At 39.6% G+C, this 18,860-nt stretch overlaps 1 protein-coding gene across 9 annotated transcripts in view; it reads right to left on the reverse strand.

Moving 5' to 3' along the window:
• Positions 1-18,411, reverse strand: part of TCF12 (transcription factor 12) — a 174,979-nt gene extending 156,568 nt beyond the window's left edge. The window contains exons 1-3 of one of the 9 annotated variants that reach the window (XM_069798139.1): positions 18,164-18,411; positions 16,776-16,875; positions 15,870-15,942 (exon numbers count right to left, since the gene is read on the reverse strand). In XM_069798139.1, the coding sequence (XP_069654240.1) occupies positions 15,870-15,942; positions 16,776-16,850 (148 nt within the window). In that variant the 5' untranslated portion in view covers positions 16,851-16,875; positions 18,164-18,411. Of the gene's footprint in view, positions 1-15,869; positions 15,943-16,775; positions 16,876-17,316; positions 17,475-18,163 lie in introns of those variants that run through there. The other 8 variants (XM_069798142.1, XM_069798138.1, XM_069798136.1 and 5 more) reach the window with 8 other exon arrangements.
• Positions 18,412-18,860: the final 449 nt, after the last annotated feature.

Below are 18,860 nucleotides of genomic sequence, written 5' to 3' on the forward strand. Positions count from 1 at the left end.
AAAGTAAAAAAAAGTGAGAACAAAGTTACAATTTTTGGAACACTTGTTTTTATCCCAACCTGGTTGATTTTACTGTGGTTTACAGAATGTAAAGCAGCTTTTTTTCTTCCCAAAAGCTAGAACCAAATATAAAACAACAGTCTTAACATGCTAGTTTAGCAAAATACACTAGTTTAATTTTGCGTTACAAAGGACTGTTCAAGGGCCAAGGCATTGTTTTTCTCTTAAGGGATATTTATGTACAATGTAGGTTTTACTAGTCAAACGTAATCGAGACCAAAGCACACTGTTAGTATATAAAGTATGTTTTCAAAATATCTGTAGTGCTTGAGGTCTTCCCCTTTGACATGCATTTACTCATCAGTACTTCTTAAACTTCCCTTCGCATACCAGAATTATGATATAAGAATTGTGTGTTTCACAAAAGGCTCTATTTGATGGTATGCAACTATTTTTATGACAGAAGAAACAAACAAGTTAAAAAGCACTTCAGGGGAAGAAGAAATTAATGTTTTGAAACCAAGTTCTTCATGATCATTAGGTTAGATCAAATTTGTTTCATAACTTTAAAACACATGCTGTTGTAGAGCTTTTCCATCTCTGTTAAAGTGCAGGTTCTGTCTACGACATCCCAAAGGGTATTTATTAGTATTCAGAATACAGGCACAGTAGCAAATGCAGTCACATTTAACACAGCCTCATTTCTTGTTTCAGTCAGAGTAGGTTTTGTCAAAAAACCCACTTGATTACTGAATCTTTTTAGATGACTTGTTACCATATCCGTGATTATTAGATCATGGCCATAGGCTAGACACTGGTACATATATACAGCTGTCAAAGTGAATTTAATCCATTAAATACAAAGGATAGCTATGGACAGGGCTGTTTTCTGTTTATGTATCAGGAAGCCTTTTTAGACTATTTATTTTCTTCCTTGAAGAAATTTAGGCAAATATATTTATCTACACTTCTTATTTAGATTAGATTCAAATAAAATTTACAGAAATGAGAAGCATATGTAATCTGTGAAGGTGTGCTGAAACAGTTTCTGGAACATTGCTATGAGTCCTAGACAGAAATCTGCATTTTCACATTTTTAAATAACAAAACTTAGATTTTGAAAGCTTTCTACTAGATACAGTAAGAACTGAAGAAGAAAAACCCAAAAATTTTATCAACGTTAAGTAAAAGATTAAACAAGCAGAGACATAAACATTATATACAACAGGAGGGAGTGGATATTAACACTGAAAATATGTGCTGCTTGGGTCATATGAAGTTATTCCTATCAACCCATTCCAAGTCCACCATTTCCCTGAACTGAAGAAGTTAAAAAACACTGTCTCTTCTACAGTGTGAACACCAGCCCTCATTTTACAACTGAGGAAACCAGGAAATAGAAAAGAAAAAGCAGTTCCTCAAATGGACATCGGAACTATGCAATAAGATATGAACAGAAATTTTGCCCCTTTGCTATGTCCTTTAAAACTCAAGATTATCCTCTCTTCATTATGCAGTAATACAATCTTGGCAAAAGTTTTTGATGGATATATTCATGTCTGCTTTAGCTTATTTAAACTACAAAAATAACAGCACTAAGTATCACGTGAGTAATAATATTTCCTAGCAATCTGCTACTCCTAGTGAATTTTTAGATAGGAATTCTCATTTTAAAAGTCATTATGACAAACAAAATTCACATTTTGAGAATTTTGTATTTTGTTCATAAGTTATAGGGATATGGAATACTGAATTAACGGATCTGATAAAACAGTAGCATAGACAGAAACAAAACCAAAGGATATTGAAAAGTATTTAATATCTCAGACAGAAGCTTGTTACATGAATTACATGAGCTGCTCATTTAATTTTAGAATCAGTCATCCAAGTATAAAATTCTTTCAGAATTAGAATTTTAAAAGATAAATACCTAACTTGTCATATTAAACTAATTTTAAATGCTATCTTTGCTAAGCCTGGCAAAATCAGGCCAGTATTAATACATACTTACATATTCAGAACACAGTGAGCTTATCTCAATGTATTTCAGTGAACCTATTGCCACAAGTCCAAAACCAGTGTCTACTCAGTCAGTATTAATTGACTCAAAGACTAAAAGGACACGTAAATAGAACTTTTGTTGGAGCTGTGCAAGACCTCTTTTCCCCAAACATGACTTGAGACCAACTGGCAAAACAGTTAGAAGAAACTTGAGATATTAATGTTGTGTTTGTTCCCAACGATAGCTAGAGAGCTTCAGTACATGTCTGCTGATGCAGCATTAAATTTGCTTAAAAAGGGAAAACAACAGACACCTTGCAGAGTCTAATTCCCTTGGTTCACACTCTCGGTGTAATCAATCCTGACCTCTCCTCGGACCCAGATCTGGTCACCATGCCAAGGTCACTTACGCCATGACTTGTCTATCCAGGTTAGACCAACACATGTAGAAACTGTAAGTAACAAGTCCTGTCTAAACTGCTTAGAGCAGCAGCTCAGTAACGCTTCCCAAGGCCAAGCCAACCTGAAGCGATACTTCTTTCCTACTCTGAGAAAGGGGCAAGAGGGGGCAGGGATTGAAAAACCAAACCCAAGCTAAAGATCACTAGTATGGCACATGCACACATCTGCTACGGCAGGCAGAAAGTTCTTTTCAAGTACAAATAAAGTATTAATTATTTCATTCTTCCTTAATTTCACATGGAAGGAGAAAAAAAGAATTGTTTGTTTAATTCTCATCTGTATCTACTATTTCAAAGAAAGTGATAAAGCTATAGACTGTGTTACGTAAAAAGCTGCAAAGGATGGAGCAATCTATATTGGTGACTTCAAAAGTCTTCTTTTCTAGAGACTTTTTCAGTAATAAAGGAACACTTAAACATGGAAATCCCAGTCCACATGAAAGAATATGCTGTACAGCGTTAATCACATTAATTGTCTCCTGACTTAGAAAAGTTTTCACTTTGTCTTTCTGTTCCTCAGTTTAAAAATTGTTTGATCTTTTTAAATAGGGAGAAAATTAATCAACTCCATCCTCACAGCACATGTAGAAATGGATGTTACTGCTGTCTAGAGTATCTGCACTATAGAAGTTGTCTCTGAACGCCTACACTTCATCTTGGAGAAGAAAACCTCACTTATCAAAAATTATATATCTGATGGGACACAAGAAATTCACAGCCTCTTCTTAATTTGGTAACAAAACCACACTGAGGAGGAAATATTTGTACACAAAGATCTAGCCGTGTTCGCTGAAAAAGGGATCCTATGTAAGGTATATTTTCTAAATAAGTACAGAACTTTACATCTCCACAAGTGATCTCTCCCATTATTTATATTATGAAACCCTAAATGCGACACTAATACGGGAGCAAGGCAACCATTTTACCTAGAAAAAAGAAAACCATCAAGTTGAAAAGCATTACAAATAAAGTAGCATATTTTCACAACTGTTTTGCGGTAACCAAAATCATGGAGGAAACTCTCTAAAAATATATTTTCCAACTACTAAAAGGGACAAGTACTGCAGGAAGCTATCGAAGTCATACAGTGATACTTGTGCAATAAAAACTAGTTAACAGTTAACAGCAGCTCAATCCACATGTGCATTCAAGCTAAGTATGTTAAATGTAAGAAATGCTCACAGCATAAGATTTTAAGAAGTTGTAGCTTTATGAACTGGGGGGTTCAAGCAACAACTACCTGTGAAAAGAAGATGATCGTGTATTTTAAAGAAATCTATACTTCCCGCTCTTTTCACTACAGCTATGTCCTAATACTGACAAGGTACTTTCAGATCAATGCACCAAGCACTTGAGGAGATGCAACAGCTCTGCCAAGAATGCTGCCTTCAAAAGGACTTTCATTGCTATGGCAACAGCATGTTCTCCAGTATCCAATTTGGAGACAACCTATGACATATACATGAGAGATGGCCAAACTCCGACTGATTCCTCACTGCAGCACAAGTCGCATTGTCATATACACACCAGTTTTCACTTGCAGAAATATAAGGTACAAAACAGGTTTATTTTGATGATAGTTCACGGGGCACTTCAGTTACCTACCAATAAACAGCTGCATCTAGGAGAAAAGAATGCCATTCATTTTATAAAACAAATATAGACTATTCAAAGGCCAAAAGGAATATAACCATTAGCATAGAATATAAATTGCATTACACAGCATCTCCCATATGTAGGCATTTACCTCTTCTCTGATCCCAATTTCCCCTAACAGGATGAGGGAAAAGGAAAAAGGAATTGTTAGTACATCGTAAGTAAGCAGATGATTGAAACCATTGTTCCGTACTCAACAAGTACCTTGAAAATAAAGTGGGTTTAATGAGTATAATGAACATACATAAATATAAACTCTGGTTTTACTGCATCACTCAAAAAAAAAACCCACAAAAAACCAAAAGCAATCTCTTACAATGCTTCACCTTCTACCCAGAAACGTATTCACAAACGCACAGCCTTGACATGTCTTGAAATTTATTCACGTAACATGTAGAGTTTTAAGCATCCGTTCCATACATATCACTCTTACACTTCTAAGAGTTTGTGTACTACTACACAGGGACCAGCCATTCAAACCATTAAAAAGGATAAGAAGGAAATTTAAGTTACATAGCCATTTCTGCATTTTTATTACATGACAGTTTTCAAAAAACCAGCCTGCTGTTGCTCACCTAAGTTCATTCACCCCAGATGGTCAAATATATCTTTCCTGTAACACAATGAGAAATGTAACAACGTGGTTGCATTCTTTACGTTCCTGGCAACCCTAAAATAGTTTAGCAACCTTTAAGATTACTTCTGGTTGTACTGTACAGTGCTCATATACTGAAGACTAACATAGAAACTTTTTGTAAAGAATCACAACCTTCTTTAAAATCTTGTTGGAAGAAAAAGGGGTTGACTTACAGAAAGGGAAAAATATAAGGCCCTTCGGTTGATTCATGAAGGCCTGAAAGACTGTTGGGGGAGCATGTTCTGGAGAGGATATGGGCTCTCATCCTTTAAAGCCTCTCTCTGCTTTCTTTTGAAGTATCAGGCATTATCTAGCTTGTTTTGCATGTAGTAATATTACAGATTAATTAAAAAATCTTCCAAATAAACCAATGAAATAAATGAAAGGGAAAAAAGATGGGGGGTTTGGTTTGTTTGGGTTTTGGGGAGGTGCTTTGGTTTTTTGTATGGTTTTTTTTTTTTTGGTTTGAGGTTTTTTTGGGGGGGGTTGTTTTTTGGTTTTTTTTCCGAGTTGACGAGCTTTCTAAATTCTGCATCTTACAAGTACTTGCAAGAAAAATATCTAATTCAGATGTTCCTGTCATAAGTAATATTGACAAAGTTCATGCTCCACTTTTTTGTGTGGTTATTGCTGTCCTCTGGCAAGGGAATATGATATCAGAGATATTTTCAAGGTTACCAAAATAAAAGCATTACACAGAGCAGAGAACACATGTCAGACATTACATGCATTTATACACATTAAGTGGCAGAGATGTGCATTTCTTTTATAAAATCAAACTAAGGGAAAAATTTTTGATTTACCGTACCATTCAATCACTTTGCATCTAAGCATCACAAACACTAATCTTGCAAAGACATACTAGAAAATGCAGCCATTTGAACTCTGCAGTAGTAAGCACCATGCACCATTTTTAGAAATATACAAAAGCTTTTCATTACTCCAAAACTCGGTCATCTTCATTAAATCACCATCTCTTCATAAAAGCCTTGGCTTCATTTAGCATTCAGGAAGATGAAAGAGCAGCTACCCTCCTTATGGATTACTTCTCTATTACAAGAGAATGTTTTGCACGTCAAAAGCAACATTAAAGGATTAAATGATACTGTCATTTCTGCTCTTGTTTATTTGCAGTGGGCAGTGAACAGAATTGCAAAGAAACAATCAGTGATTATTTTAAGCTGTGTTCTTTCGCAAGGATTATGACTCATGAAGTTGCTGCATAAAGAAACTGTAATGGGATAGGTGTCGCATTGAAAATCATCGAAAGATCACAATATAAAAAAATGTTTGTCCTACAAGCAAAGCTGTCTGGTTTAATCATTTCACAGAGCGGCCACAATAGCTCTTGGGATAACACCAAGACAATAATATCTTGCATTCAAATAAACAAAAAATAAAAATATAAACAATGAATTCCATTCTCCTACACAAGACTAAAAATACTTTAAAATTTTCAGAAGCATATTTCTCTCCACAGCATCCTACTAACACTAATGCAACACAGTAGAAAATTCAAGAGATATTTGCTTGCAAGACATCCCTGCAGCATGCAAAATGCAAAATTCAATGACTTTATCATGGATTTATCTACATCTTTTAGGCTTTGGAAAACATGTTTTCCAACAGAACTAGAGAAACCAAGTTTGCAAAGCAATGTTATTTTAAATTAAACTCTTTATGTTTTTCTCACACATTATATACTAATAGGTATGAATCACACTCAGTAAGTTTTATGTTCTAAAACTTCTGTCTGGTTCCCTTCTTATTTCCTCATTCAAGTGAAAAAACGGTTTATTTTGGACTTTTAGACAGATGTTAAAAATGCAGATAGTACCACCAATGTGCATTCAGGTTTTATTTTAGGTAAGACTTGGAACCACTCAATACACTAAAGATTTTGCATGTAAAACCTGAACATGGAAGACGACAGAAGGACTGTATATTAATTCACTCTCCAAAGACTACGATATACATATTAAAATTAGCGATATATTTTGGTCATACTCTAAACAGAATCAATACAGACACCAGGTAATGCTACAGACTAAGTTCTTGCTTACATTGAATTAAGGGTAAACTCTGGTTTAAACTCAATTTAATTTAACACACAGAACATGCACATTCATGGTCTGATATTAGTTGGTATTATACCCGCAAAACGTACACAACTAGAAATGACCAAATTTTGATTTTGTTTTACTAGGTATGTTTTTCTAAAAATTAGTTCTGCCTATTCATCTTTACATCTAAAAAGGGGAAAAAATACACCATCTACAATGTAATTTTCACAAATCAAGGCTCAGAATACACTTCCATATAAAACTCCAGCCCAGTCTAACTGAAGTTTGTCCATGTTACCACTGCTTCATCTTCATCAGCAGCAAAGAGCTCTTCCAGAGACGAGGCACAAACAAAATGTTTCCTGCAGTTTTGTTCATGCAAAGGAAAGTAGAACAGCAAAAGCAAGTGGTTCAACTTATTACTAGAATTCCACGTAACTAACAACCTGATAGAGACATGGAGATTAGCACCATTTCTGCAGCTACAACTGGTACAGAAAGAAAACAGTCTGCAGTACCAAAAAAAACAGACTTGAAAAGCATAACTAATATCTCATATGCTTACAAAAAAACAATATAAGCAATCTCTGTAGAAGATCAGGAGCAAGAAATCAGGTCCACAGCAGTAAACAAGATTTACTTCAGAAAAAAAAAAATTAATTCAAACTGTCAGCTGGATGTAAAAAATATCCACCTATTTTCCACTTACCAATAAAGACAAATTGTGTGTAATAGAAGAAATGTACAATTTTTTTCCTTCTGTTTTAAATGTAATTCTATAGCATGAGCAGGTTTTTAATTTTTCCATAGCACTAATATGGAAGCATACAACTTCCCTGGCCAAGACAAACCTTACTTAGCTTTATGCTAAGGTTTTACTAGCATTCCTAGAGAATACTACCCTACAAACAGGGCTGTAAAGTAAGCCCTTTTTATCCAGTCTCTTCCTCTTCCACCCTCCATTCCAAGTCCTTCTTTAAAACACCAGCAACAATTATTTTGATGTGATCAATATTTTTCTGCGTTACATTGGTAAAAACATGAAGTTTATTTCATTTAAAGCAATTCCAGCTCCTTCTTTCCAAAAAAATTAAAAAAAAAACCCACACACCCCTAGCATACAAGAATAATCTAACAAAGTCCTGAAGATTGATTGGGTACATTTTAGCCTGATTATCCTCTGAAGACAGTGAGATATTATTAAATATAACAAAAGCTGCTCTTTCTGATCATTCTTGGTATTCCGTTAACATCTTCACCAAAAAAGTATGTCCTTTATGTTTTTGAATGTTGTGTTTACAAACACAGCTTTGTTTTACAAATGAAAAAAGACAAGGCATTCATTCAAGACATTAAAAAAAAATCATTATCTCATCTTAGACTCATAATAGAAGAAAAAAACTTGTCCCTACAACAACTAGTAAATAATGGATTGTAATATTTTAAAAGTCCACAAGTACTTCCAAATCATCAGGTTGAGCTATACAATAGAACTGGGGACTTCTAGACATTCACATTAATAAAAAAACCAACAAATTGAAGGAGTAGCCAACCCTACTTAAGACAGAAAAAAAGAGATATTAAAAATACATTTTCTGTCCTTAGAATTGTAATTATGCACTGAAATAATACTCTTCCCTCGTTTCTTACAATGCTTAATGACCAAAAAAGCCGTTAAAGTATATACACAATTTAAAACTAGTTATGAGTATTCAACAACAATCCCCATCAATTAACTCACATGCAGAAGAAAATAGTGCCTTTTCTTATTTCTTTATTAACTATTTAAATTTAGTGACTTCCTCACAGAACACATAAAACTGTTCAAGTTTTGCTATATACTTCTGAAGAACTGCTAACACATTAAATTAGACAATGCCTCTAAAAAAAGCTTTTTAGAGAACATACTTCATTCAATGAAGTCATTTATTGAAACTGAGCTTTCAAATATGATAAACTAATATTTATTTTGAAGGAAATTTAACACAGAAGACTTATTTATATCACATAGATCATGTCTGGCTCTATAGGTAATTTAAGAAATTTTATAAAGCTTCTAAAAATGCTCAACGCTATTCCCCAAAAACATAATCCTTCAACATTGGAGTACCAAAAAACACCCCTGCATCTCCGCAGTCAAGAGAAGTCAGCTCAAGAGGTCTAGTAAACTCCTAAAGTTTATGCACATCTTTCAGTTTTAAAACTAGTCTCCACAAAATCCAATCCTACTAAGTGATATAGTGTTTTATTAGTGCCTTAAACATCCTTCTGTTTATAAATAAATACACACAGTTTTCAACCATGAAAAATTATACTGTATCTTTAGCAACTTAAAGAAAATACAGTTTACCAAGTTTATAGTACAGTATATAGTAGATAAACAGAAAATCATAACTGTATCTATAGGCTCAACTATGGATAAAATAGAATTATCTGAGACAAACAACTGTCATACCAACTTGATAACAAAATGACTAAGGGGTTAAGTCCTGTTTGTGTGACAGCTGGAAGGAAGTGGGGGGAAGGGGAACTTTGGCATGTATGTATGAATGACAAGCTTTTAACATAAAATTCCCTTGCCAAAGACCAAAAAAAGACCACAAACAAATAAAACCAAAAAAAACCCCAAACCTTAGCAAAAGCTACAGACATAATAAAAGTTCTATAGTCATTAAGGGACTGAGTACAAGTTCAGCTGCCATTAAAGGACACATAAATACACAAGAATCTCATTTATACTTCTCTCTAAAGAAAAGGAATTCTTTAGATAACACGCAATTTCTCCTCAGACTCTTTTCAGGATTCTTCCTCCACTTCACCCAAACCCTTAGTCCTCGTGTTTACATTTATATCAACACTGCTCTTTGGGTAAATCAAAAAATACAGCAACAGGCAATTTCAAATCATATTCCTTCCCCATGCCAGTAAGACCACTCTTCAAAGCATCTGGATACTCTTTATCATTTACAATAGATCAGAAAAATTTGGCAGATCAAAGAGCTACTACTGGCTAGTGTGGAGGGTGATGGTGGGAGGTGCCCCATCAGGAAAGGACAAGGCACTACTGCAACCCCACACATTTTGAAGCCACCGGGAAATAACATGGCAAAGATCTTACTTGCACTGTGACACAGTAACATTTATATAGGGATTGGAGGATAGATGCTGTGCTTGTAAAGACAGCGATCATATCACTGCTCTCGCCCAGGGAAAACTAATTGCTGGAAATAAGAGACTAACTTTTTGAAAGAATGCTTTCTACATGCCAATACAGCAAAAGTTACAGTTTCCCTTATTAACAGTGTCAAATTTATCTCTAAACGGAAGACAGCCCAAATGCTACTAAAAATTCTAAAATTAGCTGTTTGGAAAACAGCAAGGAATTTCTGGCCAATTGACATGAGGTTCATACCATCACCTTAAGTGATAACAGCCATTTCAAAACCATAGCCAATGGCAATAAATGACGGACAAACATCTACTTATCTACTCACCAAGCTAGATTCGGAACACCTAGCTGTTCCAGTAACTTCTCCTTTTTCCCTCCACCCCCCTCCCCTTTTTTTTTTAAGTCACAAAAAACCTCAATATCCACATGACCACAAACACCTTGTGAGAGACCGTCTGCTTTAAAGTTGGGTGATCAGTTCCCTCCATTTGTCCAACTTTTTTTTTTCCCCTTCTCTTTCTTAAACACGAATATGGAAGCAGTTACTTAGCCCTTTTATATGCTGTACTTTTCAAGACTGTTCATGGAGTGTCTGATAATTTATCTCTCCAAAGGCAAGGGAAGGGGAGGAGAAAAAGAGGCAGCAATAGTGAGACAGAGGCTGCCAACAGGCAAGCTGCAGAGTCACATATTTACTAGCACTGTATCACCCTTTTAGGTTTCTAAATGCAACAGGTAAGGGATCCAGACTGAAATTTTCAGCTCACTTGTATTTGGCCCATTTGAAGGGTAATCCATGGGTCTCCCCTAAAAACAACTAGAGGGCAAAGAAGCTACGGGTACCTTTCTGCTTTCAAGCACAAGGCTTCTACAGCTTTTCCCAGGCTTTTCAGAAGACAACAGAATTTAGGATCTCTCAGACCCAAGATGAAATACCAGGTTACCAGGTCTGCTGGTTCACTTTTAATGGAGCTAGAGGACAACCTAAATACCAAAAATAAAAATAATAAAAAAGCCACATAGCTGCATGACCTAATGTTTATTTTAACAGGCCACTCTAGATTTCTGGCATTTAACACACAATAAACTCATCTCCTTTTGAACAGCAAACAAAAACACACAGGATCATAACATATTTTGGATGACAAAACCAGAAATACAGACTGAATTCTGAAATACATGCCTTCCACTTTTTTTTTTCTTTTTTTTTTTTAAGGAGTCTGTCATGACCTAACACATTGTAGGACCAGACTATGTGACTACACCAGACCTCTCATCAACTCCTTAATTCAGGGATTAGGAGAGCACTAGAAATTTCCTACACCTCAATGGGAGACTGCAGCAGAAAAACACATTGAATAATATCAGAGAACAGATTCTTCTTCGGAATCACAGTTCTGGTAAAAAGAAGAAAAAAATGATGTATTTTGAAAGGTTAGGAGGAGCACTATTTGCATACATAAAGTTTCATCTTTCTGCAGTCTCCTCCAAGGCTGAGTGCCTTTTCTCTTTAACACTTGCTGTACATTAATGAACACAGTATTTAAAACACTGCCAACCCAGGTAACTCTCTCAAGCTTTTTTGTTTGGGTTTTTTGTTTGCTTGTCTGTTTGTTTTACAAGGAACTGCTGATGCAAAACTAAAAAGGAAATAAGAGTTTACTGGACTGACAAACAGTAATCAAGTCAGGTTTTGCTAATTTTGGAAACACTGTTTGGTAACTTAATAGACCTGCTAAAGAATTGCCATTGTGTCCACTCTCAAGACACATGGCCCTAATTTAGGGACACTCAGGTTAATGGCAGGCTATCAACTTAAATGGTCTTTGCATCAAGCCACTAATTAGTGGCCTATCCCAATCCATTCCTTACAAACTCAGTACATTAGTAGAGAGCAGTGGAAAGGGCAACCTCTTGAATTTGCATAAAAGGGGACCAAACTGATACAGATATCTAAACAGATACATTCAAAGGTTTTTTGCATATAGGTCTAGTTCGAGGAATGTCTGGGTACACACAAGATTTGTGCCCAAAGCTGTCCATGCACAAATGTGTGTACTCATTTTTCATGAACTTCATAAGAATCTTCTTACAAGCAAGACAAGTGTCATATTTTGATGACTTAGCTCTTGAACTGTACCTCTTACTTTAAACTCTTACCACTTTGTTTTCTGTTAGACATCCACATTGTCTGTATTCAGCTTTTTTGACTTATACCTTGCATATGCATGTGCACAGCCACATACAAAAATAATGCTATAGGTACAATGAGGAGGCGACAAAAACTGAAGATAGCAGGCCACGTAGGAAAATATTGTCTCAGATATATTAACATCTAAGAAGTTCTTTAGAAGAGAAAAAAAAAAGGGGGGGGGATGTATTTTAGGGTACCACACCTGAGACTAAAAAATTTCATTTGCAGGAAATATTGAAATTGAGATCAAACCTACTGGGAAACATAGGAAAATTGCATTATTATTGCCTATGGCAGGCATCTCAATACTGCGACTGGATTTTAATGAAGTTACTGTAATAAATAAAGAGCATTGGGCAAAATCGGTCACCATCCAGGTTTGTATTGGCATACATTTTGTGGTTTTGACAAAAGCAAAAAAAAAGCAGAATTTCATTGTAAATCATAAACACTGCTATTAACCATAGTAACAACACAGAAAATTTTAATTTTTAAATAAAATCTGCAAAAAAGCCTGATTAAAAAGGCCAACAGAGCACATCTCTGACCTTTGCCTTCTCCTTCTACGATTTCTAAGACAGAAATGGCTTTATCTTCACAAGTTGGTTTTGCAGGAGAAAAGAATAGGAAGTTCTGTTTTAAACAAGAGATAATTACAACAGGTATGACAAGGAATATTTTGTGGCCTAACTCACTGACTTACATATCAGGTTACTTTTCCAATAAGCTTATTTCCACCAGTAGTCTGACCAAGTTATTTGACTTCATCAGCAGCTTACACAACCTACTGTCACAAGATACTATATCAGATTAGTTCACTTATTTCATCTGCAGCTTTCATTCATAACTGATTTACCTGTAGAAAGCAAGCCTGCCCCAACACCAGACTTTAGCTATCTTTTAATCAAAACACAATGTTCATATGTTAATCCATGACAGTATTTTCTTACAAATTGTAGATATCATATTAGCTGTTTTATTTATGCAATCCAATTACATGTATATTTTTACAGCATAATCAACGGAAGTACTGCAGAATTATACCAGATCAAGCTTGTTACATCAGAATTAATAACATACACCCTAGTATTTCCAACACTTCACAAAGCCACACCTGAAAAACAAACAGAACTTCACCATCCCTGAACAGCAACTAATTTATCCTTTTAAACTGGGGGCCTGGGGGGCGGTAAGGAAAATGCATCATGAGCATCCCTTCCTTCTGTATCAGATTTCCCAGAAATATACACTCTTAAGAGCCATGCAGACAAGCAGCTGATTTTCACCTACTTAATGGGGGCCATCAGGCTGCATCTCAAAGCACTGATAGGTTGGGGGGAGAGGGGGGTTGGCAGAGAATGTGTTCTCAGATTTGCTTAAATTTAAATGAGAAAAAGGGAGTTCTATAATAACAAACAATAAACACATTCTTATTCCAACTAAGAAAACACTTGCTTTTAGTATGCTTGTAAAGACAACAGAAAAATAAAACAACTGAGTTTAATGGGAAAGATACTGAAGCAAGCTTCACTTCTGTAATTGCCATCAGACTCACAGAAAGTCTCTGCAAGAGGTAGCATCATTCCGTATTTGAGGAAAAAATTTTAAAAGTACTTTTTAGGAATCTGTGCATACTGTGCTTTTTGGTACTAGGTAGCTCAAAGGAATAAATACCTCCTCCTTTCACATTTCTCTTTAAAAAGTGGCCTCTAGCAGTGAAAAAAGTTTTCAAACATTGTTTGTCCTAGAAGTGACGGAACACTTGAAATTAAAGCAACATCACAATTAAATCAGAGTTAAATGCCTACAGTTCGTCAATGATCTTAACACAGGCTTTCTACAAGACTTAACACTGACTCAGAACACAACTAATATAAAAGTTTGTCACCTCTCACTCCTGCAGAGTAATCCCCCTAGCTCAAGGCTTAGGTCATAACATTACAAGAATTAGGGCATATAATCCCACTGACCAGTAAATCTCTACAACAAGAAATGTTTTTAATTAAAACCCACAACTATATACCATTATCTCTTCCAAGGGGAATTTAGTTGTAGCCTGACAGCTGCAGTGTATTGTTCATGATTGGTATCTATGTGATGACACATCACATTGGTGAAGAAATTCAAGGAGTCAATAACACTGTTTCTCCCCAAAAGCTAAGTATTCTGGCATTCTCTCTTTTTCTGAGCCATCCAAGGAAAGAAGGGGAACCACCACCTACAAATAGGTCAAGCCACATTACCTAAGACTGATCTAAGAGCTAAACTGAAAATGAAAGCTTTATTATTCAACAGAAAGTTATTCTACTTGTTCAGGAAAAGCCAGGGGACAGGGGGAAAAGATGCTCAGGTTGTCCTCCCCACAATAAGTTTTAGCTCCCTGAATATCTTTTAAAACAAGCTTTTGAGAAACAACTGTCTTGAATATTTGTATCTGAAAAAAAAAATATATTAACTATATCATATACAGATCTGCTGTCTTACTATTGCAAATAATTTAAACTTCACATACTTTCAAAGAGCAAGGTAAAACCACCTATATCTCAGAAGAGAAAATGTAAAACGCTTCTTCAAGTATGCTACAATTACAACATTTGCTACATATTTTCTTTAAATGAAATATGGGAAGTAGTCTCTGAAGAGTTTGCAAAATTACACAATTCAGAAGTTTTAAGATGCTTTTAAAAACAAAATTCTAAATTGTCACTAAAATGCAAGGTGTCATTTGAACTCTTAAAGTAACAGCTCTGACAATGTAAGGGGCAAACAGGCACTGTTACTGCACAACTTCAAGCAACTACTTCACTCCTCTACTGGTAGTCTAAAAGTTTATTTTCACTAACCTTAACAAAAACATCACTTTGCTGTATTCATAAAAACAAAAATACCACTTCATTGTATTCAGAGAAAATAAGCATACATAAAAAAAGAACAAAACACATTATCAAAAAGTTACTTTAGTTTCTCTTTCGTAAGTAGTAATAAATATACCCTTTACAAGAATGATACAAAGTATCTTAAAAAAATTGCACTTCTTTCCCCTTATCGGCTTATCTTAAAAGACTCAGAACGGCCATTAGGTGGACCTCAATGAAGGCACTGAAGCCACAAAATACATGCAACCGGTAAATACAGTTACTTGTTTTCCAGATACCCTGATAAAGGTTCAACATGAAAGAATTCTATTTGTCAGGACTTTGAGAACTACACAGTACCATAAAATTGTATTAGCCTTACATTTTCCTTAAGAACTGCATTTTAAAATATATCCTTGAGTCGGGAGTATTTCATTATTTGGCATTTGACATGTTTTACCCTTCCATACAGGGGCTAGGAAATGTGTCAATTGAACAGGTAGGTTTCATTTTATGAAACAAAAACAAAGCAGCCATTCATTTTTAACGCAACAGGTAAACAGACAACTTGTATGCCAGTATTAGACACATTAGAGACACTTTAATATTTTACTGTACTGGGCCAAGTATTCTAAGGAATATAGATGAAAACTGTGGTTAAAGTTAACAAAATGTGTTACAAAGTCAGATCAAAACAGCACATGTCTAGTTAACCTGAACGTCTTATGAGAATGTGTACAAATGAAAGATTACCATACTTTGACCACATGAAGACTAAGCTAAAACATCAAGACCTGGTTACATGAACTTTATGTATCTCAGATGCATCCTACCTGATCCACTGAACTGGCTGCTTCCTAGCGTAGTTGGTCTGGTTTTCCCACTATTAACAGGTGGGGAAAACATCTGCAAAACAAGAAAAAAAAGATGTGTTTAAATTGGCTTTGAAACTCCGTGCTACGTAACTGATGTAAACTTAAAAAAAAAACCTGTAATAGGAAGCAATTATTTGATTCATTTTTCTGCTAGAAAATAAACAGAATGCAAGATGCACATTTAGATCCATAAAACCAATAAGCTAAAGTACTCCTTGCAATTAACACCACCCACCAAAATCTCTTTTCTACATGAACACAACCAACTTAAAAAAAATAAAGTTAAAAGGAGACCTAGTACTACTATGACAATTTAAAATAGTTATTTATCTTAAATTTTGCTACTCAAAGTATATTTCTTACTGATCTGTGAGTTTAAAGTCACTGGATAAAGACAGCTTTGAGATGCAGTAGTTTTCTATGTTTACACACCAAGCACCTTTTTGAAATCTGTTAAAAATATCACACAGAAAATACCTATAATTTTCTAAGCCAAAACTATCAATGACTAACCTCTGATATTTACGAGCATTAGTTTTGGGGGTTGGGGTTTGGGGGGTTTTTTTAGTGTTTTTTGTTTGTTTTTTTTTTTTAACAAACCAAAAGAAAAGCCAAAGTACCAGTGCCACATGCCAGTTTAACAAACGTTAATTATTAGATTATGCCATCACTGGGTCAGCCTGATTTTAACCAGTTAAACCAATTGACCCAGTATTAAATCTGGAAGTCTAGACATTACATCAAAGTTCAGGTGTCCAACTTGGCTGAGACGGACCCAGCTGAGAGCCCTGCACACTGCTGCCCCTACTCCTCGGCTCGCTTTACCACGCCGAAGTCACGAGAAGACCTCGGAGAATGTCCTACCGCACTGAAGTCCAGCAAGTCGCTCAGTTCCTTGTCAGTCCCTATTGCGGCCATCCTCTGCTGCTGGGAATTCATCTTCCTCCGCTCCTCCGATCACCTTCTAGGGCACAGGGAGAGAGGCACAGGCAGTAGTACTTCACCGCCGGACTGGGGCCGACCCCCGGCCCTGGGAAGCCGGCCCCTCGCGAAGCAGCAGGGCCTCCGGTACCCCCGCAGGTACCTCTCTGCACCCCCCGAGGCGGGGGTGGGGGAATCCCCGGGGAGGCTCGCCTTGCCTCACCGGGCGGACCGAGGGAATCGGCACCAGCAGCTTCCCTTCCCCAAACTAACCAACTCGCCCCAAGTTTCCTCGGGCTCCCTTTTCTCCCTCAACCCGCTTCTCCCCCACCTCGCGCAAGGCACAGGCGCGCCGCAGCGGGGCCGCCGCCAGGAATTAGGTCCGTCCGTGTGTCCCCCCTCCCCGCCCCAGGCAAAGCGAAAGCAAATAAACAGCCGCGGCCCAGCGAAGTCCGGGGAATTAGCGAGAGATTAAGTGACTCACTGTCTCTGCAACAATGGGGCTGACAAGCGGGGCTGGATGCGCCTCAGCAGAGCCATCTCTGCCCCGGCATTATCGCCGACCGCCTTCCCCGGCGGTGGCGGCTCTCCCCACCCACCCAGCGGGCCGCGACCGCCGCTCCGCGCTCGGGACCGCGGCGGGGCGGGAGCCGCCCCCGCGCACCGCACGCGCACACGCGGCGCGGGGCCGGGCGCGCGCGCCGCCACCGGGCGGGCGGGCGGGGAGGAAGGGGGGGGGGGTTGGAATGCGCGTGCGGCGGGGGGCCGTGCGCGCGCGCGGCGCGGGTTGGGGTGGGGGGGGAGGGGAAGGAGGGGCGGCGGGGTCCGCGCTTTCCCTTGTGCCCGGCGGGCGCCGTGGGGGAGCGGCGGGGGCGCTGCCGCAGCCCCGCTCCCCTCCAAGTTTCGTGAGGCGCCCGGCGCGCCGGGGCCGGGCTGCGGCCGCCGCGACCCTTTATGAAGCGCTGGGAGCCGCGCGGCGGGCAACGCGCCCCCCTCGAACGCCGCCCGCGGGGACTCGCTCCTGCCCGGGGCCGGGCGCCGCAGCCCGCCCGGGGTCCGCGGCCCGCCGCCGCCGCCGCCGGCGGAGACCCCCGGCGCGCCGCACGCACGCTCCGCCACCCGGGCAGCCGGCCCCGGCTGCCGCCCCTCGGGGTCCCCAGCAGCGCCTCCTCCTCCGCCGCCGCGGCCTCTCCCGCGGCAGCCCCGCTCCCGCCCGGCCGCGGCCCCCTGCCCCTCGCCGCCGCCTCTGCCCCTGCGACCGCCCGGCCGCCGCTTCCCTCCCCCCACTGCTCTCTCCCAACTTCTCCCGGCCCCTCGCCGCCCACACTTACCTGCTGCCCCCTGTACGCTCCGGGGACCAGGGCCGGTCCGGCGGCGGCGGGCGGGCCGCGGGCTGGGTGGGAGGCGACGAGCCGAGCGCTCCCCCCCCCCCACTAGAAGGAACTTGTGGGTTTCCCTCAGGCAGACATTTTTTTTGCTTACAGAGCCTCAGCACCACGTTCACGGCTCCGGCTCCGTATCCCTCCGCGCCGAGCGCCGCCGCGGCCTTAACCCTTGACGCGCCGCGCCCCTACCGGCCGGGGGCGGGCGGGAGGCGCCGCCGCCGCCGCGCTGGCGGCCGCCCCGCCGGCACCCCTTGGAGCCGACCCGGCACCCGCCTCGCCCCCGAGCGCGGCGCCGGGACGCCCTAGCAGCGGGGGTGGGAGGAGGGGTGTCGGGGCCTGGCCTGGGCCCGGGTTCCGCCCGCACCGCGGCGCAGGAGCCCCGGCGGGCGGGTGTCGGCGGCGCGGGAAGAAGCGGGACCCGTCGGCCCGCAACGGGCACCCCAAAACCACGCACCGCACGGGAACAGACCCCCTCGCCGCCGCTCCCCAGCTCGCCCAAACGGCCAGCACAGACCTCGGCAGGTAGCGGCGACCGCAATGCACGTGCCCCAAACGCCCCAAATACGCTATCACGCTCACCCGGCATCCACATGCCCTAAAATATGCCTAAATACTTTTAATATAGCCATCTCGCTTTGCAAAA

Source organism: Haliaeetus albicilla, chromosome 12 (assembly GCF_947461875.1).
Source record: "Haliaeetus albicilla chromosome 12, bHalAlb1.1, whole genome shotgun sequence".
In the NCBI taxonomy this organism is placed as follows: Eukaryota; Metazoa; Chordata; class Aves; order Accipitriformes; family Accipitridae; genus Haliaeetus; species Haliaeetus albicilla.